We start from the raw sequence: 22,125 nt of genomic DNA, 5'->3' as shown, positions 1-22,125 counted from the left end.
AGAAGTAGAAAAGTCCATTAAGAATATGATGGTATATGAACAGACATTTCTCCAAAGACATACAGATGGCCAACAGATAAATGAAAAGATGCTTAACATCACTAACCCTCAGAGATGGTGAGGCTAAATCAGAATGGCTAAAATCTAAAACACAAGAAACCACAGGTGTTGGTGTGGATGTGGAGAAAAGGAACCCTCACGCACCATGGATGAGAATGCAAACTGGTACAGCCACTGTGGAAAACTGTATGGAGGTTTCTCAAGAAATTAAAAATAGAATTATCATATGATCCAGTAATTTCACTACTGGTATTTACCCCCCAAAAATGAAAACACGAATTCAAAGGGATACATGTATTGCTATGTTTTTTGCAGCATTATTTAGAGCCAAGACTATTTATAGCCAAGGGAAGCAACCCAAGTGTCCATCACTAGATAAATAGATAAAGAAGGTATGGTATGTGTATACACACGCACACGCACACATATGCGATGGAACATTACTCAGCCGTAAAAAGAATGAAATCTTGCCGTTTGCAACAAAATGGATGGTTCTAGAGGGTAGAATGCCAAGTGAAATAAGTCAGTCAGAGAAAGACAAATACCATATGCTTTCACTCATATGTGGAATTCAACAAACAAACTAAACAAACAAAAAACCAAACTCTTAGCTATGGTTATCAGAGGGCAGGTGGGAGGATGGGTGAAGTAGGTGAAGAGGATTAAGAGTACAATTCTTGTGATGAGCACTGAGTAATGTATAGAATTATTATGTTATATACCTGAAACTAATATAATACTGTATGTTAATTATACTGGAATTAAAAATTTTTTTAAATATCATATAAAGACTGTAGCAATATAGAAAAGTGCTTATGATATCATAGTATATTTTCGAAAGAGTGTAAAATATTAAGTACAAATGCCAAAATAAACATGCATATGAAAAGCAGAAATGGCAGTGAAAATGAGATTATGCTATTTTTTGGTTCTATTTGTACTTTGTTTTATAAATTAATTACAAATCAATTATTTATTAATAACCAATAAAGTACTAGAAAATGGTAGAAAATCTTCCAAATTGGAAAGAGGTCTTTAATGGTGAAAAGGATTAGGAACCACTACATAGAGCCTAGTCCCCTTGTTTGGAGAAAATGGAGCCCAAACAGGTACATCAATGACAAAACAGGGACTAGGACTCAGGCCTCGTGATTCCTGAACAACATATCATACACTGCCTCCCTGAAAATTGCTGGTGAGTGGGTAATTTCAGTGATACCATGTAAATAATGTTATGATTTTTTTCTTTCAGGGTCTGATAGAAGGTTCTGCTCAGTACCAGGCAAGGCTAGAAATGGCAAAGAACTACTTCCAACTCTCAGTAAACCGGCCAGAAAGGTGAGTTTATCACTACCTAACCATGGCAGCAAGAGTGGTAACCTGCCAGATGTTAAGGAGTTACTCACTCTTGAGATAGTTGCAGAAATTGGAATTGCTGTGTTTAAAGAGTTAACGGCAAGGATCATGACTGCTGAAGGGGATGAACTGGGAGAGAGGAGGTGTTGCTACAGAAGATCACTGGATCTGGCACCCATCATCATCATCATCACCTAACGGCTAATGTTTATTGGTACTTACAAAGTGTATTGGTACTTAAAAATTTGTTTGATCTCTCTTATAGTCCTGTGAAATAAGTATGATTATTATCATTCCCTAGTTACAGCTGAGGCCAAGAGAGATTAAGTAGTTTGCCAAAGGTCACACAGCTAATTAGTGACAGATCTAGGGTTTGAACTCAGGCAGTCTGATATCGAGCATGTGCTTAATTCCTGTAGGAGCCCTTGACTGTGTTTAGCTACATTTAGGAGAGGCTGAAACATAGGATAAAGCAGGCAGTCAGCTTTCAAATCACATCTCATTCTAACCTGCCATACATTTCCTAGAAAAAGAAAGAAATGAACACAGGGTTGGCAGGAAATGGCACCCCTTTAAAATTTTATAAGGTCAAGTTCTCATAATGGTGGAGTAACATATCCAACTAACCCCCTGCCAAGTGTAATTATAAACTCTGGATGGAATTTAAGAAACAGTTACTTGAAGACACAGTAGAACAACAAAATTGGGCCAAAATTGAAGGAAATAGAACCCTTTGAAAGAAGAAAATCACAATAGATGAGGTCCTCATTATCTGAGTTGTCACCTGAGGTCACTTCCTAGTCAGTGCAGCACCAAGGAAAATAGAGCTCAAGCAGAAAACTTTGGTCTTATTGAGCTCAGGAATCAAAGGTCAGATTTTGAGTATTGGAAAAAACTCAATTTATGTTTGTAAAATTGAATTTGAGATACTCAAAGCTATTAAATAATATAAAAGCAATAGCTTTTGTATATATCATGGTTAAAACGTCCCAAGTTGTATGTGTTTTTCATTTGTTGGACTTTTTTTTCTTTTTTCCCTGGAGGAAACTTAATTGGTTTTGAACTTCATTCATTTTGCTTACATCTCAAACATCACTTATTTGTGTAATAGAATGTTCTTTGAGGACTGGTGAAGCAAAGTTGATGCTGAGAAAACTCTAACCTCAGTGTCTGTGAGATAATAATGACTTTACAGCAGTCTTTACTCTTTCAGAAGTGTCTGCGTGTGTCTTTGTCCTGCTCCCATCAGTTTTATGGCAGTAATTGATGGTAAAAAGAGGATGCCTTCTTAGGGAATCATTTCAGAAAACTTGAGAAAGAGAGTCAGAAGAGGAAAAGAGGTGGCCTCATGTTTAGGAGAATCTGCCCCAGATGATTCCCATCCACCTCTGTGGGCCACTCTGTGAAGACACATCACCTTACAGACTTGGGTTAAACAGATGTTAGAAAATTAGACTCATGTGTAGGAGAATCAGGGCTCCTCACACAAAATAAGATACATTGGTGGTTAGGTAGTTATTTTTAAATAATGGAAGTTTGTTAGGGCACCTGGGGGCTCAGTCAGTTAAGCATCTGGCTCTTGATTTTGGCTCAGGTCATGATCTCAAGTTTTGTGAGTTTGAGCCCTGCATCGGGCTCTGCACTGACAGTGAAGAGACTGCTTGGGATTCTCTGGCCCTCTGTCTCTGCCCCTCCCCTGCTTGCACGTGCTATCTCTTTCTCTTTCAAAATAAATAAATATTAAATAGATAATGAAGTTTGTTGTTGTTACAAAAGTAATGTATTCACTCATTATAGCAAATAAAGATGTAATAAGGAAAAAATATATATCAAAGAGTCAACTACTATTATCATTTTGATCTACTGCATTCCAGGATTTTTTTTCCCCATATCCATCTAGTTGATTTTTTTTAAATTGTACTATATAAAAATTTTGTATCCTGCCCATAATTTTTCTTATTACCATCTTACATTTTCCAATGACATTAAAAAGTATTTATAAGTGTAATTTTATTTTATTTTTTCTTAAAGTTTACATATTTATTTTGAGGGAGAGAACATGAGTGGGGGATAGGCAGAGAGGGAGGAGAGAGAGAATCCCAAGCAGGCTCCCTGCTGTCAGCGCAGAGTCCGACACAGGGCTCAAACCCACAAATTATGAGATAGTGACCTGAGGTGAAGTTAGACGCTTAACCGATTGAGCCACCCAGGCGCCTCTATAAGTGTAATTTTAAAGAGCTGCACAACATTTCAGCAAATGGATGTACCATGACTTACTCAACACACCTTTACTATTGGAGAAAGAATTATAAGTAGCTTAAATGTCCAACATTGTAAATAGTGCTGCAGAAGAGACTCCTGTTCCCCAAACCAGGATAACTTCTAAACAATTTAAAACCAAACTCACATCTCCCTCCAGACCTGTTCTTGAATTCCCAGTTTTTTGGGTTTTTTTTTTAATACTTAGATTAATGTCAGAGACTGTTTCCCACTCTCCTTTTTAATAGACTACCATCCTTCTTATCACCTAGACCTCCTGGCTCTCGTTTGATCCAGTCCCTAGATCTTTTTTTTTTTTTTTTAATTTATTTTGAGAGAGAAGGAAAGAGAGTGCATGTGCATTAGCAGGGGAGGGGCAGAGAGAGGGGGAGAAAGAGAATCTCAAGCAGGCCCCGTGTCAATGCAGAGCCTGACATGGGGCTCCATCGCATGAAACATGAGATAATGACCTGAGCCAAAATCAAGAGTCAGATGCGTAACTCACTGAGCCACCCAGGCTGCCCCCTAAATCCTTTTTATTGTTATCTTGTGTCTTACATTTTTCTTTTTTGCTGCCTACCTACTCTAATATGTATATATATATTTTAACACTTAATTCTTGAACTATAACGATACCTAAACTTGCTTCCCAACCTCTAGTGACTCTCCACTTCCAATGCAACCATTAGAGCCAGAGAATATGCTTGAAATATATCTTTAATCATATTACCCCCTCTCCTAAAAATTATTAGAGATTGTAATAGTGAAAAATTGAACAGTGTAAGTATCCATCAATAGTAGATAAATGGATTGTGGTGTGTTTGTAGGATAGACTACTATCCATTACTTAACCAGAGATTAGCTAAATATATGTAAACCAAATCCAAGGTTTCTAAACCTTGGCATTGTTGACATTTTGTACAAGATAATTCCTTGTTGTGGGGTACTGTTGTGTGCATTATAGGATGTTTAGCAGCATCTCTGGCTTCTACCTAGTAAATGCCAATAGCTGTCCACCCTGCCCCCAATTTTGACAACCAAAAATATCATCAGACATTGCAAATGTCCTCTGGGGGCAAATTGTCCCCAGTTAAAGCCACTGATCGAAATAAATACGTCTTGAAAACATGATGTTGAATGAAAAAAGGATATTGTAAATGTGTACAGTATGGATGCTATTGCATATAAAAAGTTTTAATACATAAAATACTATATATTACTTATAGACATGTGTATATTCATTCATTCAACCAATATTTATTATTTCCAGGCACTAGGGATACAGTAAGCGAATCCAAAGTCTCCCTGCCCTTATGGAGTTTACGTGCTAATGTAGGAGAAAGACAATAAATCACTATATGCTGTTAGATGGTGATCAGTGCTTTAAAGAAAAAAAACAGGGTGTGGGGACAGAGAGGTCTAGGCTGCTCTTCTAGATAGTTTGGTCAAGGAGGACTTTCCAAGGAGGTTTAGTTTGAGAAGACACATAAGTGAAGTTAGGGAATGAGGCATACAGGTATTTGGGGGGATAAAATTCCAGGGAAAGAGAACAAACAGCAGTTACAACATAGATACGTACACATGCGTGTGTGCGCACACACAGACATTCACACATATACACACTCAGTGGACCAGAAGGGCATTTGTGAGAGCAATCATTTCTGGGTAGCAACAAGATGGATTGGAACTGATAGTGTTGGTCATCAAAGGAAAAATATTAGCTTTATGTGTAATTTTTAAGGAAATGTATATGTTACTTGTTTAATTTTTTATGTTAAGTGTCAAAGTATAATCATACCTTTAGATTAGAAGTATAACAATATTATAATTCTAGGTGGGTAAAGATATGCTATATCATCTTTTTTTTTTTTTTTTTTTTTTTGGTCATCTTTTAGACTTGTCTGCACTATTTAAATCTCTTAAAACAAAAATTAAAAATAAAAAAGAAGCCGTCAGTGATCACCTGCTGCTTATTTCATTGAGTCCAAACTTAGCCATTTCAGGCTCACTGTGCTCTCATTTCAGTCCATCTGTTCAGCCCTGTCTGCCCCACTTAAGCCACACTGAACACCATTTGCTTTGTGAACATGTTCCTCAGTTCTCTGCCTCTATACAAATGTTCATTTCCCCTCTTGCCTGAAGTTTCTCTACCCTATCTTCCTTGTCAAAATCTTACCCATTCTTTAAGTCCTAACTCAACTACGTCCATTATCTCTTTTCCTTTTTAATTTTCTTGTAGTTAATGTAATCATCTCCTGTGACTCTACATAGCATTGGTATTCCTATATGATTTTATATTTTGTAACTTGTTATGATTATTTGTGTATTTCTTTTCTCTCTCCTAATAATATTTTCATAATATGGAGTAGGGATAATTTCCTGTCACCCACATGATTTAGCAAGGTATGCAGATCTTTATTAAATAAATGTAAGTCCATTCTATAACTTGATTTGCTCCATTCTAAATAGGTCAGGGAAGCATGGGTGACTTAGTTGGTTAAGCCTCTGACTTTGGCTCAGGTCATGATCTAGTGGTTCGTGAGTTCCAGCCCTGTGTTGGGCTCCGTGCTGACAGCTCAGAGCCTGGAGCCTGCTTTGGATTCTGTGTCTTCCTCTTTTTCTGCCCCTCCCTCACTCGTGCTCTTTCTCTCTCAAAAATAAATATTAAAAATTTTTTTTTAAATAGCTCAGACAGGGTTCAGGTTTCCGTTAATTTATGTAATAGGTCATATTGGGGTGCCTGGGTGGCTCAGTCCGTTAAGCGTCTGACTTCAGCTCAGGTCATGAGAGCTCCATGTCGTGTTCTGTGCTGACAGCTCAGAGCCTGGAGCCTGCTTCAGATTCTTTGTCTCCCTTGCTCTCTGCCCCTCCCCCGCTCACACTCTGTCTCTCTCTCAAAAATAAGTAAACATTAAAAAAAAAAAAAACAGGTTACATTGCCATCATAAAATAGTATGCTCATTATATAGATAATTTCTGTGCATATTTCCTCGTTAGTTTATTGTAGGAAGATCATAAAATAATATCAGATGACTTGATTTCAAGCTTTTGCTGTCCAACTCAATGACCTTGTAAAAGTTATAGAATATCACAGAGCTCTGGTTTTCTCCTCTATAAAACAGGATTATCACTTATAATAGTAATTAGAGGACTAAATAAGAAAATGTATTTAAAAAAATTTTTGTTTAATTTACATCCAAGTTAGTTAGCATATAGTGCAACAATGATTTCAGGAGTAGATTCCTTAATTCCCCTTACCCGTTTAGCCCATCCCCCTCCCACACCCCCTCCAGTAATCCTCTGTTTGTTCTCCATATTTAAGAGTCTCTTATGTTTTGTCCCCCTCCCTCTTTTTATATGATTTTTGTTTCCCTTCCCTTATGTTCATGTGTTCTGTGTCTTAAAGTCCTCATATGAGTGAAGTCATATGATATTTGTCTTTCTCTAATTTCACTTAGCATAATACCCTCTAGTTCCATCCACATAGTTGCAAATGGCAAGATTTCATTCTTTTTGATTGCTGAGTAATACTCCATTGTATATAGATACCACATCATCTTTATCCATTCATCCATCAATGGATATTTGGGCTCTTTCCATACTTTGGCTATTGTTGATAGTACTGCTATAAACATGGGGGTGCATGTGTCCCTTCGAAACAGCACACCTGTATCCCGTGGATAAATGCCTAGTAGTGCAATTGCTGGGTCGTAGGGTAGTTCTAGTTTTAGTTTTTTTGAGGAACTTCCATACTGTTTTCCAGAGTGGCTGCACCAGCTTGCATTCCCACCAACAATGCAAAAGAGATCCTCTTTCTCCGCATCCTCGCCAACATCTGTTGCTGCCTGAGTTGTTAATGTTAGCCATTCTGACAGGTGTAAGGTGGTATCTCATGGTGGTTTTGATTTGTATTTCCCTGATGATGAGTGATGTTGAACATTTTTTTCATGTGTCGGTTGGCCATCTGGATGTCTTCTTTGGAGAAGTGTCTATTCATGTCTTTTGCCCATTTCTTCACTGGATTATTTGTTTTTTGGGTGTTGAGTTTGATAAGTTCTTTATAGATTTTGGATACCAACACTTTATCTGATATGTCATTTGTAAATATCTCTCCCATTCTGTTGGTTGCCTTTTAGTTTTGCTGACTGTTTCCTTTGCTGTGCAGAAGCTTTTTATGTTGATGAGGTCCCAGTAGTTAATTTTTGCTTTTGTTTCCCTTGCCTCCAGAGACATATTGAGTAAGAAGTTGCTGCAGCCAAGATCAAAGAGGTTTTTACCTGCTTTCTCCTCGGGGATTTTGATGGCTTCCTGTCTTACGTTTAGGTCTTTCATCCATTTTGAGTTGATTTTTGTGTATGGTGTAAGAAAGTGGTCCAGGTTCATTCTTCTGCATGTCGCTGTCCAGTTTTCCCAGCACCACTTGCTGGAGAGACTGTCTTTATTCCACTGAATATTCTTCCCTGCTTTGTCAAAGATTAGTTGGCCATGTTTTTGGGTCCATTTCTGAGTTCTCTATTCTGTTCCATCGATCTGAGTGTCTGTTCTTGTGCCGGTACCATACTGTCTTGATGAGTACAGCTTTGTAATACAGCTTAAAGTCCGGGATTATGCTGCCTCCTGCTTTGGTTTTCTTTTTCAAGATTGCTTTGGCTATTCGGGGTCTTTTCTGGTTCCATACAAATTTTAGGATTGTTTATTTTAGCTCTGTGAAGAATGCCGGTGTTATTTTGATAGGGATTGCATTGCATATGTAGATTGCTTTGGGTAGTATTGACATTTTAACAATATTTGTTCTTCCTATCCAGGAGCATGGAATATTTTGCCATTTTTTTGTGTGTCTTCTTCAATTTCTTTCATAAGCTTTCTATATTTTCAGTGTATAGATTTTTCACCTCTTTGGTTAGATTTATTCCTAGGTATTTTATGGTTTTTGGTGCAGTTGTAAATAGGATCGATTCTTTGATTTCTCTTTCTGTTGTTTCATTGTTAGTACGTAGGAATGCAACCAATTTCTGTGCATTGATTTTATATCCTGCAACTTTGCTGAATTCATGAATCAGTTCTAGCAGTTTTTTGATGGAAACTTTTGGGTTTTCCATGTAGAGTACCATGTCATCTGTGAAGAGTGAAAGTTTGACCACCTCCTGGCCAATTTGGATGCCTTTTATTTATTTGTGTTGTCTGCTGAGGCTAAGACTTCTAATACTGTGTTGAATAACAGTGGCCTGAGTAGACATCCCTGTCTTCTTCCTGACCTTAGGGGGAAAGCTCTCAGTGTTTCCCCATTGAATATCATATTAGTGTTGGGTCTTTCGTATATGGCTTTTATGATGTTTAAGTATGATCCTTCTATCCCTACTTTCTTGAGGGTTTTTATCAAGAAAGGATGTTGTATTTTGTCAGATGCTTTCTCTGCATCTATTGAGAGGATCATATGGTTCTTGTCCTTTCTTTTATTGATGTGATGAATCACATTGATTGTTTTGTGGATATTGAACCAGCCCTGCATCCCAGGTATAAATCCCGCTTGGTCATGGTGAATAATTTTTTTAATGTATTGTTGGATCTGGTTGGCTAATATCTTGTTGAGGATTTTTGGAAAAAAATTTTTGAATGTTTATTTTTGAGAGAGAAAGAAGAGAGAGAGAGAGAAAGAGCCTGGAGCCTCTGAGCTGTCAGCACAGAGTTCAACTCAGGGCTCGAACTCATGAACCGTGAGATCATGACCTGAGCTGAACGACTGAGCCACTTAGGCACCCCAATAAGAAAATGTATTTAAAGTGCTAGCCTAGCATATTATACATGCAAGATTCATTTTAGTTCGTATTTTCCTCAGGGTTTTCTTTTCCTCATATATATATGCTATATATAAATTAAAAGAGTTGCACTAAGTCAGCAGCTTCAAGATGGTGTTCCGTGCAGCCTGCTGCAGAGTGAAAGGCAAAGGTGAAGTAGATATATCTCTGAGCCTCCAGACTCCATTTTAATCAAAGCAGTTTTTTTTTTTTTTAGCTTTATTGAGATATAATTGAGAAACAAAATCTAAAGATATTTAAAATGTATATCATGGTGATTTTTTTTTTCATGGTGATTTGAGATATGTGCATGTGAAGGGATTATCACTAACTAGTTAATTGACAATTCCATCACCTCATATATTTATCTTTTTTGGGGAGCAGTGAGAACATTTAAGTTTTACTCTCTTAACAGATTTCAATTGTATAATACAGTGTTATCAACTATGGGTACCATGTTTTACATTAGATCCTCAGACTGTATTCAGAAACTATATACCCTTTTACCAACCTCTCCTTATTTCTCTCACCTCCTACTCCCTGGCAACTACTGATCTATTCTGTTCCTATGAGCTTTACTTTTTTTTAGATTCCACATATATGTGATACCATGCAGTATTTGTCTTTCTCTGTCTGGTTTATTCAATTAGCATAATACCCTCAAGGTCAATCCATTTCACAAATAATAGGATTTCCTTCTTTCTCATATATATTTCTCTGAATAATATTCCATTGCATTGATATAGCACATCTTCTGTATTCATCCATTGATGGCACACTTAAGTTGTTTCTATATCTTAGCTATTGTGAGTAATGCTGCAGTGAACATGGGAATGCAGGTATCTCTTCAATATTCTTTACATATATACCCAGAAGTAGAATTGTTGGATCATATGGTAGTTCTATTTTTAATTTTTTGAGGAACCTCCATACTTTTTTCCATAGTGGTTACACCAGTTTACATTCTCACCAACAGTGTACAAGGGTTCCCTTCTCTCCACATCCTTACCAATGCTTATTCTCTCTTGTCTCTTTGGTGGTAGCCATTCTGACTGGTGTGAAGTGATATCTCATTTTCATTTTGATTTGCATTTCCTGATGATTAGTGATGTTGAGTGCCTTTTCATGTACCTGTTGGCCATTTGTACACCTTCTTTAGAAAAATGTTTATTCAGGTCCTCAGCCCATTTTTAAATCACATTTGTTTTTTCCTATCAAGTTGCATGAGTCCTTTATATATTTTGGATGTTAACCCTTTATCAGATATATGTTTTTGTAAATATTTTCTCCCATTCAGTAGGTTGCCTTTTCAGTTTGTAGATGGTTTCCTTTGCTGTACAAAGCATTTTTTCTTTGAGCTCTTTTATATTTTAGAGTTACTGGTAAGATTTTATTTGAGAAAAAGGGGTCTATAACTTAAAACAATTGCTTAAAAACAAATTAGACTAGATAATTGCCTCCAGCTTTAAAATATTTTTTTGTGATTATTATTCTGAGCTGTCTTATAAAAAAATCCCCATGTCTTTTATTTTTTATAGCTCTCTTGCTCTGAGCCCAGGTGAAGAAATCTTAACCTTATTACAGACCACACCATTTGATATAGAAGAGCTTAAGAAGGAAGAAGCTAATCTTCCCCCAGAAGATGGTAAGTCATGGGCCAAGAGAGAGCAGAAGGGTGAGGAAAAATTAAAATATTCCACTAGGTCTCATAGGCCCCTTCTCTGAGAGTACCTGCCATGTGAGTATAGTATGGCAGTATCATGTTTTCTTCTTTTTCAGATGACCAGTGGTTAGATCTCTCACCAGATCAGCTGGACCAGCTACTGCAGGAAGCTGCTGGCAAAAGAGAAGCAGAGCCCATTTCCAAGAAGGAGGAACAGAACTATGACTTGACTCAAGTCTCAGAGAGCATGAAAGCTTTCATATCTAAAGTCTCAACCCACAAAGGAGCAGAGCTGCCTCGGTAATTTGTGTTAAAGTATAAATATATAAGTAGTTAAAACCCAGATGTTAAAGTTATCTAGTCATTGCCATTTCCACTCTTTTTTTTTTTGTACTGCTATGTTTCCCTCTTTTGGTGCCTAGTACCCTGATGACTTTTTTGGAGTCATATTTTTAATAGCCTGATCCTTTGCAATTCTTTTTTTTTTTTTAACTTGTTTTATTTATTTTTTTTAAATTTATATCCAAATTAGTTAGCATATAGTGCAACAATGATTATAGGAGTAGATTCCTTAGTGCCCCTTACCCATTTAGCCCAATCCCCCTCCCATAGCCCCTCCCGTAACCCTCAGTTTGTTCTCCATATTTATGAGTCTCTTCTGTTTTGTCCCCCTCCCTGGTTTTATATGATTTTTGTTTCCCTTTCCTTATGTTCATCTGTTTTGTCTCTTAAAGTTCTCATATGAGTGAAGTCATATGATTTTTGTCTTTCTCTGATTGACTAATTTCACTTAGCATAATACCCTCCAGTTCCATCCACATAGTTGCAAATGGCAAGATTTCATTCTTTTTGATTGCCGAGTAATACTCCATTATATATATATACCACATCTTCTTTATCCATTCATCCATCGGTGGACATTTGGACTCTTTCCATACTTCGGCTGTTGTTGATAGTGCTGCTATAAACATGGGGGTGCATGTGTCCCTTCGAAACAGCACACCTGTATCCCTTGGATAAATACCTAGTAGTGCAATTGCTGGGTCGTAGAGTAGTTCTATTTTTAGCTTTTTTTGAGGAACCCCCATACTGTTTTCCAGAGTGGCTGCACCAGCTTGCATTCCCAGCAATTCTTAAAGTAAGTCAGAGAGACTGCTCAACAGATCTAAAAGCTTCCATCCCAGAGCTGTGTAAGGAAACTGCATTTTACTCTTTAAACTTTTACTCAGAACCTTATGGACTCTTAACATCTAGCTCTCAGCAAACTCACACTTCAGATCTGCTACCCAACAAGCAGATTGTAAGCTTCACACTCAAAAGAGGGGAATAAAAGATTTCATCAGAGAAAGAAATAATAACAGGAGAAATGGGAAGTTACATTTGGCAAATAAATGTAAGAAAATAAGATAGATGGAATTGTTACTTGTATAGCAAATATATCTTTATTCATGTTGATGCTCTTAAGCCTCATAAGAAGATTAAAATTTATGTTCAGTATTCTCTAAGAAAGCAGAGATAAAGAAAGGTATATTCTTATTTACTTTTAAAGGTTTAGTTCTTAAAGAAATAGACTTTATGTAAATTAACTCAGATAAGTGATTTCTTCTGCTAATGCTATATATATCTTGTGGGAGGTGGATGGTGGGTAGGTCCCTAAATTGGCATAAGTTAAATGTGCATAAACAAAGTGCAATTTTTACTTTTCTTACATCAGTCTTTCCCATTTCTTTTGCCCTCAAGACCATTTAAACTACAGTTTTTCTTGGTGTACCTCTTGAGATCCTATATCTGGTAGTGTTCCTAAGAATGGCACTGCTTTTTTATTTTTTTTATTTTTTTTTATTTTTTAATATATGAAATTTACTGTCAAATTGGTTTCCATACAACACCCAGTGCTCATCCCAAAAGGTGCCCTCCTCAATACCCATCACCCACCCTGCCCTCCCTCCCACCCCCCATCAACCCTCAGTTTGTTCTCAGTTTTTAACAGTCTCTTATGCTTTGGCTCTCTCCCACTCTAACCTCTTTTTTTTTTTTTTTTTTTTTTTTTTCCTTCCCCTCCCCCATGGGTTTCTGTTATGTTTCTCAGGATCCACATAAGAGTGAAACCATATGGTATCTGTCTTTCTCTGTATGGCTTATTTCACTTAGCATCACACTCTCCAGTTCCATTCATGTTGCTACAAAAGGCCATATTTCATTTTTTCTCATTGCCACGTAGTATTCCATTGTGTATATAAACCACAATTTCTTTATCCATTCATCAGTTGATGGACATTTAGGCTCTTTCCATAATTTGGCTATTGTTGAGAGTGCCGCTATAAACATTGGGGTACAGGTGCCCCTATGCATCAGTACTCCTGTATCCCTTGGATAAATTCCTAGCAGTGCTATTGCTGGGTCATAGGGTAGGTCTATTTTTAATTTTCTGAGGAACCTCCACACTGCTTTCCAGAGCGGCTGCACCAATTTGCATTCCCACCAACAGTGCAAGAGGGTTCCTGTTTCTCCACATCCTCTCCAGCATCTATAGTCTCCTGATTTCTTCATTTTGGCCACTCTGACTGGCGTGAGGTGGTATCTGAGTGTGGTTTTGATTTGTATTTCCCTGATAAGGAGCGACGTTGAACATCTTTTCATGTGCCTGTTGGCCATCCGGATGTCTTCTTTAGAGAAGTGTCTATTCATGTTTTCTGCCAGAATGGCACTGCTTTAAAAAAAGTTCCAAAGAGTTATGTTTAGGATAAATGGTCTTTTTCCTTTAACCTTGCAGAGAACCTTCTGAGGCTCCAATCACTTTTGATGCAGATTCTTTTCTTAATTATTTTGACAAGATTTTAGGTAAGTTACAGTGCGATGTTTATTTTCATTTTGAAACTACAAGGCTGTGGCTAGAGCACTGGAGCATTGGAAGTCAAAGTATTTGCTTTTTCTTCATGATTTTAAGTTGCTTTCAACCATGAACTTCTGCCCAGTTGAATGATCTTGCAGAGAATGCTTAGCTCAGTGCCTGACATAGTTGCTGCTCGTTCATTATTTGAATGAGTGAATGCTATGTGGCCAGATATGGTTTCCACGTTAATGCTGTTTATTCTCTTTTAGACTTACTGTACTTAACACTAATAATAAAAAGACAAATAGCCCAAATTTAAAAGTCAACAAAGGATTTAAATAGGCAGTGCCTTGAAGAAGAAATATAGACAAATATTCGAAAAGACTTAACTGTTTCTAGTAAGTGAATACACAATACAAAATAACTTATTTTTTTGCCGATCATATTGGCAAAGATTTTAAAGATTGGCAATACCCAGTTTTCTCAAGAGCTGAAGAAATGGGCACTGTCAAACCGTGAGCGTGGAACTGTAAGTTGTCTTTCTCACGGTGGTTTGGTATCCTAGAAAATTTATAATCTTTGACTTAGTAATTTATTGCCAGGAATTTTCACTATGAAAAAGACATAATGTGCTAAGATGGTGATTGCAACATTGTTAATAGCAAAAAATTAGAATATCCCAAATGTCCATGGAGAAGGAAATGGTTAAAAAAATTGTAGTAGGTTTGTGTTATGAAATGTGCATTTTTAAAAAAAATTTTTTTTAACATTTATTTATTTTTGAGACAGAGAGAGACAGAGCATGAACGGGGGAGGGTCAGAGAGAGAGGGAGACACAGAACCCAAAACAGGCTCCAGGCTCTGAGCTGTCAGCACAGAGCCTGACGTGGGGCTTGAACCTACGAACCGCAAGACCACGACCTGAGCCAAAGTCAGACACTTAACCGACTGAGCCACCCAGGTGCCCCAAACATTGTGCATTCTTAAGAAAGAATAAGGTCCATCTATGTTTTCACAAAGAAGGACTTCCAAGACATATAAATAAGTGGAAAAGCAAACCATAGTTCAATATGTATGTATGTGAAAAAAAAAAAGAACCTTATGTTTATATACATATGTGTAGGACTACATAAAGGCCTGGATGCCCACCAAACTGTTAAAAGATGTTTAACTCTGGGAAGAGAGTGAGCTGTGAGACAATAATAACTCTGTATGGCTTGAATATTTGTATCAAAATATATTCATGTAGTTTTTAAATTTTTAAAAAAATTTTAGTAATTGAATTCTCATTTAAAAAAAAATTTTTTTTTTCAGCTCAGCCTATGTACTTTTCTGAAAATATCTGCCAGCAGTACCATTTTCTGGAAGGGGTTTTTATGAAGTTAATTTGTGTATATTGGTCCTTTTATGAAGATAATATTTAACTCTTTTGAAAGGTATAATTACTCAAGAAGAAATTACCATGTGGCTCTTTCTGTGTTGGGGTCTGTGTAGGGCCAAGACCTCATGAATCAGATTCTGATGATCTGGATGATGAAGACTTTGAATGTTTAGACAGTGATGATGACTTGGATCTTAAAACACAGGGGACTGGGGAAGAAGCATCTTTAAAAGGAACTCTTAATGATCTCAAGTCATACATGGCCCAGATGGACCAGGAATTGGCAAATACCAGTGTTGGCAAAAGTTTCACCACCCAGAAGCAAATGGTACGTGTGTGTTTAACCTTTTCCCGTGTCTGAATATCTTAATATTATGAAGGAAAGCTAAACCTATATTTTATCTTAGTTTCTCTTTTTCTTTCCTTTTTTTGATTTGTGATCATTTTTTGGTGATAAATTTGATTTTTTTATTTGAAATAAATAAGAATGTAAGACTGCTAATGTTTCCCTAACTATTAGGATGAAAGACTATTAACTTTACTCTCCTAAATATAATTTATTTTTTTATTTTTGATGTATTACATTTATTACTTATAAATGTATTAAAATTATAAATGTATGATTAAAATTAATTTTTATTAAAAAATTTTTTTTCTTTAATGTTTATTTTTGAGAAAGAGAGAGAGAGAGACAGAGCATGAGCGGGGGAGGAGCAGAGAGAGAGAGGGAGACACGGAATCCAAAACAGGCTCCAGGCTCTGAGCTATCAACACAGAGCCCAACACGGGGCTCGAACTCAGAAACTGTGAGATCATGACCTGAGCCGAAGCTGCTCAACCGACTGAGCCACCCAGGCGCCCCTTTATTTTTTAAGTTTTTAAAAAAATTTTTAATGTTGGGGCGCCTGGGTGGCTCAGTCGCTTAAGCGGCCGACTTCGGCTCAGGTCATGATCTCGCGGTCCGTGAGTTCGAGCCCCGTGTCAGGCTCTGTGCTGACAGCTCAGAGCTTAGAGCCTGTTTCGGATTCTGTCTCCCTCTCTCTGACCCTCCCCCGTTCATGCTCTGTCTCTCTCTCTCTCTCTCAAAAATAAACGTTAAAAAAAAAAAATTAAAAAAAAATAAAAAATTTTTAATGTTTATTTATTTTTGAGAGAGAGAGAGAGCGTGAACACAAGTTGGGGAGGGGCAAATAGAGGGGGACAGAGGAACCGAAGCGGGCTCCAGGCTGACAGCAGAGATCCTGATGGGGGGCTCAAACTCACAAACTGCGAGATCATGACCTGAGTCAAAGTTGGACACTTAACCAACTGAGCCACTGAGATGCCCCTTAAGTTTAATTATATTAGTTCTTCTGTTATCAGGATTTAAAAAGTCATGCGATGTGGTCAGATTATGCAGTTGCATTCTCCTACTCGCAGCTTACACTGACTTTAAAAAAAGAGAAAGGATCTAAAATATCTAAATAATTTTCAAGTCTTAATACTGTTTGTTTTTTTTTTCTTTTTTAATTTAGAACCATATTAAGACTTCATCTTACAGTCTTTTTTATCCTAGTTTTTATACCATCAGTGTCTAACCTATACCTCAAAGACATTATGAAGGAGAGTGGAACTTCTGGATTAGGGTTTGAAATCCAGTTGAGCCACCCACTGTGAATATATATCCATTAACCAATAATACCTATGTTGTAGGATTAACATGAGAACCAAATGAGACAACAGTAAAACCCACAATAAGGCCCTTAATGAATGTTACTCACCTTGCTTTCATCATCTAAACTACATTTAAACTAGAATCATTTCCATTATTGCCCAGACCTCATAAAAACCAAGAAACCGTATTGTTAGATTTATCTAAAGTAGTGTATCTTAGATTTTAATATGTATATGAACCATCTAAAGATCTAAGTAAAATAAAAGTAAAACATAGAAAATAAACAAAATTCTAGTTAAGTAAGGTCTAGGGTGAAGCCTGAGATTTTACATTTCTAACAAGCATCAAAGCAGTGCACGTGCTACTGATGCTTGAACTGCACTTTGAATAGCAAAGATAGTCTATAGATCACGCTACAGTCTTTCAAATCCTTTCCCCATCCTGTGAAACCAGAGGCTCAGGTAATAACTCAGAATCTTTGTGGTTGAATTCCGCAGAACTTCAGGTTTTTACTTGAAGTTTTTTCATTGAGGAAAAAAAAAAGAAATCTAGTTTCTTTCATTTAGAAAAAAAAAATAGGTTCATATATATATATATATATATATATATATATATATATATATATATATATATATATAAAATGTTCATTTTTATTTCTTTTACAACTCTTAGGTAAGTTATAAATATGTCTCCTTAACCCTGGTTATCTCCCTTGGGCTATTTCAGAATGGGGAAGAAGTCCAATTTATAAAAACTTTTCCTAGAAAGAAGTGTGTTTTAATCTTTAGAACATTCTATTGTGTGTGTTAAATTGTAAGGTTTATTAGATTTCATTTTTACTTTGTCATTAAGGATAAGAAATTTCCTTTTTAATTTAGAATTCAATTTTACATTGTTTAGTTTTTATTGTAACTACCATCCAACCTAATGGCCTATTATCTCATGATTTTCTTTTCTATCAATAAGGAACCTCTCTCCCAGACTACCAGTAATAATTCAGATGAGGAAGATTCTGGTGCAGGAGGATCTGTTATGACACCAGTGGACGTAGACCTGAACCTGGTTTCCAACATACTGGAATCCTATAGTTCCCAAGCTGGCCTGGCAGGACCTGCGTCCAACCTTTTACAAAGCATGGGAGTACAGCTGCCTGATAACACCGATCACAGACCCACAAGTAAGCCGATGCAAGATTAACCGGCGCATCTCACCTTTTTTTTTCTTCTTAAATAAATATTGAGTCTGATTGTGCTCATTTGTAGTGTGGATGACTATGAGGTAACATAAAAGGTTTTGAGGTCAGCAGGAGAGGGAATATCAAGTTCCTGGATAGCCCCTGATTTACACACTCCATGTTTAGAACATTACGTTTATCTTTATTAAGGGTTAAAGGCAAAAATAAGGAATGAATGAGTTGCTTTTTTATTCCAATTACCAGGCTCAATCTGGTAACAGATACATTTGTTTTTATGTTTTACCTGTTTTTCCTATTCTGCTTCATGAACTGAGTGGGCTCTTTTTATTGTTAGCACCTTCATAGCCCATTGCCACATGAATATTGTCTATCCAGGTAGGCCCTGTACCAAAGTTCGTTTTATTTATCTGCCATTTTTAGTTCCCGAACCCTGCCCTGTTTTGCCTCACTTTTCAGATATCCTTGGAGTTCTAAGAAGCAAAGCCCTCTCCCCACTCACTGCCAGGAAACAAAGTTCAACGTTGCAGCTCCTCTATTAGCCTCTCACATCTTTTCTTTTCTAAAACAACACATTAATCCAAAAGCAAACAGTTACTCCATGGTAAGTTTGAGAAACTCATAACCAGGAATCCTGCACACTCCCCTTTCTGTCAGTATTTTCAGATTGGGGGATGTGTACACATGTGCTCACAAACACACCCACATAGAGACCGAAAACATTGGGAGATGGTAATACACATGGACCCTGAACTGTTTTCTTCTAACCGCAAGATATGAAGAAATCTCAGGACCTCTCTTTCGAGAGTGCTTTTCCCTTCTACATGCTGGGTTCAGTTCAGGTCAGGGCAAGCTGCCAACCTAACAGGACAATCAAGACCCGTCACATACTATCCCTCAACGTTTCCTGATGAAGGCACTTTGATTTCCCCAAAGCACTGATGATTTGCTGGCAATGGCGAAAGCAATGACCTTTTGGGATCAGAGGGAAATTCAGTGCTTCATCTTGTCTAATTCTAGAATCTCTTTTGCTTAGTCCTGTAGACTTTGATGTGTGACTAATGTTAGGGTCTCTGGCACTTGTGTCTTTTATCATAAATTAGTACCTAAAATCATCCCAAGATACAACTCTTTCCCGGCCATTCCTCTTTTCAAACAGACCTCTAACTGTATTTCTTCTGCACATCGCTTCATTTCTTCCACATTTGGAACCTGGACTTAAATGTTTATCACACTAACAGATTGCTTTTCTCCCTCCCTATCCCCTGTCCCAAATTCTCACTTTCTACAATTTCCTCACTTCGTAAGACAGAAAAATGCATCTGAACAAAGGTGTGGAAATTTACTTTATTTCCTCCAGATAAATTCTTCTCTTCTATGATGAGGTGTAGAATGACACATGAATGATGAGAAATCCTACATTAGTTTATCTGATAAAGCTCAAGAAATGGTTCATCCTCACTAATCCCTGAAGTGAAGTTACAACACTTAACTGGGTATGCAAATGGCAGTGACTGTTGTGCATTTAGGAAGTCAGACATGGCAAAGTGATCATCTTTTCCTTGGGTCACAAGTTGAGCAAGTTAACTGCAAAAGACTTAACTATCATAAACCCCACTGGGGTGCAGTTACCTCAGCAAAACATCACTGCATCTGATTTATTACAGAGTACCCTGAGGAAGACCTTGGCTCCCACTTTCCTCAACCCTTCAGATGACTTAAATATGGCTTTTATTTAAATACCAGGTTGTGCTATTTTTCTTAATTCTGTGAGGATTAAAAGTCAGGAGTGGGTTGAGTTTTGCTGTATACTTTTCAATAGTAAGATAAAATTCTATCAGGCACATTTTGGCAGTTAGTATAAATCCAGCATTAACAAGATACCTGCTGAAGAGACGTTTGCTTCCAAGGCCTCAGTGAAAATTGCTGAACAAAGGCCTATATCCAAACTAATGCTTCAACTTTCCCTCTGATTTTGACAATCGTCATCATATCAGTTTGGCATTTTTGATTGCCTTTGAAGAAGAACTTCCTTAACACTGCTGTTAGAGGCAGCCCACTGTAGGATTACCTTCTACTCTGCCTTATTATGAAGTTGTCCTGGAGATGGCCTTTTATCACCTCCCCTTTATCAACTGATCTCTCTTATGCCCCTCCAAGATACTGAGAAAGGATCTAGATGTCTCAACCTGAGTTAAGCAGGCAGGGTAGAACAGTTTGGCTTTTCTACCCACTCCTTAATCAGTTGGTGGGCAATGGCTAACTTGGGGGGCAACCAGAATGTCCCATTCTGTTGCTGAGTGTATGGATTATTTCTCCTCAGGGCTGTGGCCACCTCATCATGACTGAACCAGTCAGCTGCCTCTAGTTCTCTCAAGTTCACCTGGATCTAAAAGACATAAAGAAAAACAGGATGTAAGGTTAGGAGCTATAAAATTTAGAATACTCTAGCCAAACGTGAGAAAATGTTTCCAGAACTGAGCAATACCTGGGATCTATAGGCTGGGAGTTTTAGATATTGCACAGAAGCAAGAGAGGCATAATTAAAAGGTGAGAGTTAAATATATTTTTGTAAATAGTGAAAAAGAAAAAAGTTCATCTTAAAAATCCTGGAAGCACAAATACTGAAATACTGAAGAGTGGTTAACAGTGAGGTGTAGTATATAAATAATGTTTGTTTTTCTTTGTGCCCCTTTTGATTATATAACTTTCTATTTAAAAACATAAAATTACTCTTCTTTAAAGGATAAGGGATAAAGGATAGTGATAATCACAAGCGTAGTATCTTCTTTGCAACGCAAATTCCCCCCCACAGGAAGCTGAGACAGATGAGATATTACGAACTCTATGCAAACTGAAACACACAGGTAGGAACCTGTGCCCACAATGCCATCTGTCAAGGATGCTACCGAAAAGCAAGATGAGGCCGGGTAAGGCAACATCTAAATCCCTTTCTACCAGAAGTTCCTAGGATTTTATATAATTAGTCCCCAACATCCTAACAGACTTGAACAGTAAGACCCATCCTGAAATCCATCATTCAATTTGATTGATATATTTACTGTGTGCCTTCTCTGTGCAAGATGCTCTGTTAAGTCCTGATGATAAAAAACCGTCTCATGACTGAGATACAAATACGGAAAAATGGTGATTATGTTGGTGCTCTGAATTTTCATGGAGATTGTTTCCTTTATAAGATTGCAAATTCTTCAAGGGACCAAATCATATGTTACACATCCTTTGTATAATGTAGACAGTGCTGGATAACACACATGCCTACTAACCAACTTGAGTGAAGCAAAGGAAATAAACAGCAGAAGGGAAGCATCAGAACTTACCTCTGTCTGCCCTGATTTCACAGTTGCATGACAAGCAATCATGAGTGAGCTATTAGGAAAGGGCCAGTGCTGGGATGCAGAGTACTGTAGTCTTTCCACCTCCAATCACACCTCTTCTGCAACTTCTCTCCGGACAGCCTCTTCCAGGCTTTCACCTATAAGCACTCAGATTAATTCAGGACAGCCCTGCAGCGGGAAGGGTGATACAGATGCCCATTTGTGAAAGGAGCGGAAACTGGCTCCAAAGTTTCAATGAAGTATTCTTGGGAAAGCCCTAAATCCCGAGTCTCAGTAACAGCGGGAATCAAGTCTGGGGCTGGAGGCTGAACTGCAATACTTACACTAGTCATTTGGTTAGTTGTAATGCAAAATAAGAGTAGCAGTGGGAGAAGCTACTGCTGACCTCAGCCTTAATAAAATTGTAATGCCACCTTTCACCATTTGCAAATTTTACCCCAACAGACTGAGAAAAAACAACCTGTAAATGCTGAATTCTAGTTAATACAATGCATGCTGAAATATTTAGGGAGAAGTATACTAATGTCTGCAAACTATGCATCAAAGAATAAAGCAGATTGATGGATGGATAGAATA

The 22,125-nt window shown here is 37.4% G+C and overlaps 2 protein-coding genes across 10 annotated transcripts in view; one reads left to right on the top strand and one right to left on the bottom strand.

Annotated features, from left to right (window-relative positions):
- The window catches only part of ECD (ecdysoneless cell cycle regulator), a 47,937-nt gene that overhangs the window by 12,189 nt on the left and 13,623 nt on the right, over positions 1-22,125 (top strand). For 5 of the 9 annotated variants that reach the window (XM_042908417.1, XM_042908415.1, XM_042908416.1 and 2 more), the window contains exons 9-14: positions 1,313-1,398; positions 11,009-11,115; positions 11,250-11,433; positions 13,907-13,974; positions 15,461-15,675; positions 17,968-18,178. In XM_042908417.1, the coding sequence (XP_042764351.1) occupies positions 1,313-1,398; positions 11,009-11,115; positions 11,250-11,433; positions 13,907-13,974; positions 15,461-15,675; positions 17,968-18,178 (871 nt within the window). Of the gene's footprint in view, positions 1-1,312; positions 1,399-11,008; positions 11,116-11,249; positions 11,434-13,906; positions 13,975-15,460; positions 15,676-17,967; positions 18,253-20,516; positions 20,717-22,125 lie in introns of those variants that run through there. The other 4 variants (XR_006194493.1, XR_006194494.1, XM_042908418.1 and 1 more) reach the window with 3 other exon arrangements.
- NUDT13 (nudix hydrolase 13) overlaps positions 19,522-22,125 on the bottom strand; it is a 33,749-nt gene continuing 31,145 nt past the window's right edge. The window contains 2 exon segments of the mRNA XM_042908431.1: positions 19,522-20,582; positions 21,532-21,686. Coding sequence (XP_042764365.1) covers positions 20,388-20,582; positions 21,532-21,686 — 350 coding nt within the window. The 3' untranslated portion in view covers positions 19,522-20,387.

This window comes from Panthera leo, chromosome D2 (assembly GCF_018350215.1).
Source record: "Panthera leo isolate Ple1 chromosome D2, P.leo_Ple1_pat1.1, whole genome shotgun sequence".
Taxonomy (NCBI): domain Eukaryota; kingdom Metazoa; phylum Chordata; class Mammalia; order Carnivora; family Felidae; genus Panthera; species Panthera leo.
This window is presented reverse-complemented; position numbering and strand designations above follow the sequence as displayed.